Genomic DNA, 5,173 nt, shown 5'->3' with positions numbered 1-5,173 from the left:
TGCCGGTGGATGTGCATTTTGATTGGTGTTATATATTTCTCTCTTATGATTTCAGATGGTTCTATGCAATGCTGACTGTGTGATATCAGCAATGTTGTGGGCAAAATGGCTGGCTCAGTCCATGACTCCAGACTCTTTCCGGGCCTCTGAAATCTATCAGTGCCTATCACAAGGTAAGCGCACACAACGCCCTATTTTATAAGCCATCATGGCTGTGTCAAGAATATCTGTTGTTTATGAGGTAGTATGATGAGATTTTGTGTGACAGGTGAATTCTCTGGTGTGTTGCGGGAGACAGGGGTATGGCCTGCCGCCTTTTCTTCCTGACACTTTACAGACCCAGGAAGCACAGGGCAGGGGCGCTACAACATGCCATGCCAGGACGGCAGGCCAAAGTTGAATATGGACCTTCTGGCCTCCTGAAGAGCACTTTCACTGCCTTACAAAATTAAGGTCAGCCCTGTTAGGCATTGTGAATATTACTGGGTGGCTTGTGCTGTCCTCGCCACCATGTGGTGCTGAGGAAGGAGAGGGCCCAGAGTGCCAACGCCATGGACTGGGACAATCGCAATTTCTTCCCTGATCGAGACAGTGGTCGGCTGCTTGCGCGGAAACATATGTGTTGGAATATTATTTTAGTTAGGTAATGTGTGCTTTCATTTTTGGTTAAATTATGTCCTTGCCGGGTGGCAGAGGAATTTGGGTTTTTTTGGGTTCCGTTTTTTGGACGAATTTGGCCTCTTAGTGACGTTTGTCGGCGGTATCTGGTGTTGTAATACAAGGCTGCAGGGAAGCTACCTGCATCCATTTCATTTTGTCTGTCAGTTGATTTGTGTATGGATTTGTCCTGCATTTATTTCTTAAGTGTGCAGACATGCCAGGGTGCTGTTATATACAGACTTTGAATGTGGTCATGTATCCATTTTGTATAATATGCTTGGGATTCCTGTGGCTTTTCATCTGGGCTAGGAGTCACTGACTTCAGTTTCGACAAGGAAGCTGATTGGTTTTACCCTGCTTTGTTTTGTCCTTCTTCAATAAAGGAACATAATGCTTACACATTGTGTTTTTTATATTTCATATGGAATGTGTATTTGTTTATAATGACAAGTACTTAGGGCCCACTGGAAGAAAAAGGTAAAGTCAATAATTTATCGAGGCGGTTCTTTCTTGAGAAAAGCTTACATATTGTTTTTTACAGTTTTGATACTTATGACAATGTGATACTTAATATTCTGGCACATCAGCATGTCTTTTGTTTATGAAACATACTGAAGTTACAATTCAAATCGAAATGCCCCCATCTGTCATTTTAACAACTGGTCCTCCTTTAAAAATGGTTACAGATATTAATGACTTGGTGTTTTTTTCCCCTCTGTGGCCCTAATTTTCTATCATTTTATATATAGCCTTATAGTCCATGGGAAACTGTAATTTTAATGTAGGCAACATCATCTACAAAATCATTTTTTATTCAAAATCATTGAAATTAATGATCACAAACGTTTAATATAAAGTGGTCTAGTTATATGTGATAACAATGTTATAGTGAGGCAGTGAATGAACTATTGGTTTCATTTCGTGGTGACTGGCTGACTGACATTAGGGATGAGATTAAATAAGATCCTGGAATTTAGGCTGGTCTGGAGGCAGGCTAGCTCCACAGAATAAATCCCATGGTAATTTTTATAACCATACCATATCCTCCTGCCCGCTATCCATTTTAGTGCCAAACGGATTTACAGGCACAATTGAGCCAGGCGGATCACCAAATATCTGGCTTAATCCCTTATCCTAAGTTTTGTGCAACCGGCCCTGGTCAACGACCAACCAGGTCAACACACAGGCAACACCAACCAAGGTCAACACCACAGCACCATACCCAACATGACAGTAGGGATCATGTGTAATGTTTTTAAAGATTATTTATAACAAGTAAAAATCGCAGTAACAAAAAGCTTGTGTTACAGAAGTGTACAGTGGTTTATAGGAATAGTGGGGATTAAAGGTGAAGGGTTTTGTTCTGCGCGGGGAGGGGGTGTCTGGGGGTTTGCTTCTGCCGGGGGAGGGGGTGTCTGGGGTTTGTTCTGCCGGGGAGGAGGGTGCTGGGGTTTGTTCTTGCCGGGGAGGGGGTGTCTGGGGTTGCCAGTCTTCAGTCTTTCTTCCAGGTAAAGAGTTTTGGATGTGAAATGGAGACAGAATGCCAGTGGAAGAAGTAAGCAGAGAGATAATGGGATGAGTGAAACATTTATGCCATCGGCACATGTCGACCTGCAATAAAGCGGAGGGAGAAAAGAGTGAGGAGATTATTCTACTCAGTGAAGCACATTCAATGTTTCTGATGCGCCTAATAATAATGTACATCTGGTATGTGGTGTGTGTTGTCGTACTTCGGCGGGCAGTGATAAATGTTCCAGCAGAGGATCCTGTTCACAGAGAGACACTGCATGAACTTCTCCTGGAGATCTGCGCTCACCTCTGAGGCGCCTCTACAAACCACACACGACCAGGTAACACAGCAGGTTAACACAAAACACCAGGTAACACAACCAGGTTTACACACAACACGCACCAGGTTAACGACGCCAGGTTAACCCACACAACCAGGTTACCAGCAGGTTAACCCACAACAGGTTAACAACCAGTTAACTACAGCGTTACCAACAAACGACCAGGTAACAAGCAGGTTAACCCACACAATCGAGGTTAACACAACCATGTTTAACACACCAGGTTTAACAACAACACGACGCAGGTTAACACAACCAGGTTAAGCACAGCCAGTTAACAAACACACGACCAGGTAAGCAACAACCAGGTTAACACGAACACGACCAGGTTAACACAACCCAACCAAGGTTAACACGACAAAAAAAGCTTAAGCATAATGCAGGTTAACACAACAAAACTTTTGTTAACACAAACAGAAACCAGTTAACACAGCAGGTAACACCAACACGCACCATGGTTACAACACACACAGCCAGGTTAACACAACACGCACCAGGTTAACACAGCCAGTTCAACCACACAACCAGGTTAACACAACGACCACCAGGTTAACACAGCCAGCAGGTTACACGACCGTACACAGTACACAGCGTACAGGAACACACGACGAACAGGTTTAACACAACAAAAAAGTTTTAACAGCAAGCAAGGTTAACACAACAAAACTCGGTTAACACACAGAAACCATAGTTAACACGCAACCAAGTTAACATACACACTACCAGGCATAAACCAAACCTACCAGTGTTAACACACCATGGTTAACACAAGCAATTAACACAAAAACTACCAGGTTAACACCACACTACCAGTTAACACAACACACCAGGCGATCGTACAAGACCACACCAGGAACACAAACACGGTTTAACAAGAACACAACCAGGTTCCAAACACCACAGGGGTTGGGGTTAAAACAGAACACAACCAGGTTCTAACCAAACAGGTTAACAAAGCAACAGAAAAACCCCCAGTTAAGCACACAGAATTAACACAACCAAGTTAACATTCAACACTATCAGGATAACACAAAAGTACCAGGTTAACACAACCAGGTTAACACCAAGCAAGTTACACAAACTACCAGGTTACCACACAACACTACCAGGTTAACACAACACACCAGGTTAACAGAACACAACCAGGTTAAACAGTAAACAACACCAGGTTATACACAACACAGGTTAACAGACAACGCAGGTTAATACACAACACTACAGACCAGGTTAACAGTAAACACAACCAGGTCAACACAACACAACAGGTTAACACAATATCAACACACCAGGTTAACACAAGCAAGTTACAATAAACTACCAACGGTTTTAAACACAAACAACAGGTTAACACAACACTACAGGTTAACACAACACAACCAGGTTACACAACCAGTTACCCACCAGCGTTACAAACAATACCAGGTTACACACAACAAACCAGGTTACACAACCAGATTACACAACCAGGTTAAACAAACAATACCAAGGTTAACACAACACAACCAGGTTAAAAAACGAGAACCAGGTTAACAAGAAACAAACGCAGGTATAACAGAACACAACCAGGTAACAGAACAAACCAACGTTAGCCCACATACCAGGTTAACACAACACTCCCCAGGTTAACACAACACAACCAGGTTAACACACACAGGTTAATACAACACTACCATGTTACACAGAACACACCAGGTTAACACAACACTACCAGGTAACACAACACAACGCAGGTTACCATACAACCCACCTGGCCTGTAACGAAACACAACCAGTTAACACAACAGGTTAACAACACAACCAGGTTAACACACATACCAGGTTAACAGAACACAACAGGTTAACAACACAACCAGGTTAACAGAACACAACAGGTTACAACCAAGACACAACCAGGTTAACACAAAACTCAGGTTAACAGAACACAACCAGGGTTAACACAACCCACAGGTTTAATAACACAACACATGTTAACAGAACACAACCAGGTTAACACAACACTACCAGGTTAACACACACAACCATCCAAGGTTAACAACACACCATGGTTAAAGAACACAACCAGGTTAACACAAACAGGTTAACACAACACAACCAGGTTATACAACAAACCAGGTTAATACAACAGAACAGTTACAGAACAAACCAGGTTAATACAACACAACCGGTTAACAGAACACAAACAGGTTAACACAACACAACCAGGTTAACACAACACACCAGGTTAAACAGAACACAAACCAGGTTAATTACAAACCCACCTGTAACATGACCATGCTAAAACCAGAGACCAAGTGAAACTGTGAGAATGACACAAAACATGAGAATCTAAAGGTCTGAATTCATTCAGACATGCAGACAACCAGACAGACTTACTGAAGAGTTTGTTGAGGCACATCAGTTACTCCGTGTTTTGGCTTTGATGGTGTGGATCAGAGCAAAGTCATCATACTGGAAGCTACCACAGCATGTCATTTTCATTGTTCCAACCTGAGAGAGGGAGAAAGAGATATGTAGTTACCGTTGATGTGTGTGTGTTGTGTGTGTGTGTCGGTGGTGTGTGTGTGTGTGTGTGTGTGTGTGGTGTGTGTGTGTTGTGTGTGTGTGAACTCACGCTGGCTGTGTAGGTGAAGCGGCCTGGTATGTCAGTCTTCTTGGCCAGATGG

General features: G+C 42.9%; 1 protein-coding gene across 1 annotated transcript in view; it reads right to left on the bottom strand.

The window, feature by feature from the left end:
• Positions 1-4,904: 4,904 nt before the first annotated feature.
• Positions 4,905-5,173, bottom strand: part of LOC111953833 (lipocalin-like) — a 2,603-nt gene continuing 2,334 nt past the window's right edge. The window contains exons 4-5 of the mRNA XM_023973341.3: positions 5,122-5,173; positions 4,905-4,997 (exon numbers count right to left, since the gene is read on the bottom strand). Coding sequence (XP_023829109.1) covers positions 4,905-4,997; positions 5,122-5,173 — 145 coding nt within the window. The remainder of the gene's footprint in view (positions 4,998-5,121) is intronic.

This window comes from Salvelinus sp. IW2-2015, linkage group LG27, assembly GCF_002910315.2.
Source record: "Salvelinus sp. IW2-2015 linkage group LG27, ASM291031v2, whole genome shotgun sequence".
Classification (NCBI taxonomy): domain Eukaryota; kingdom Metazoa; phylum Chordata; class Actinopteri; order Salmoniformes; family Salmonidae; genus Salvelinus; species Salvelinus sp. IW2-2015.
The sequence above is the reverse complement of the archived record's forward strand: the minus strand, read 5'-3'. Positions and strand labels throughout refer to the sequence as shown.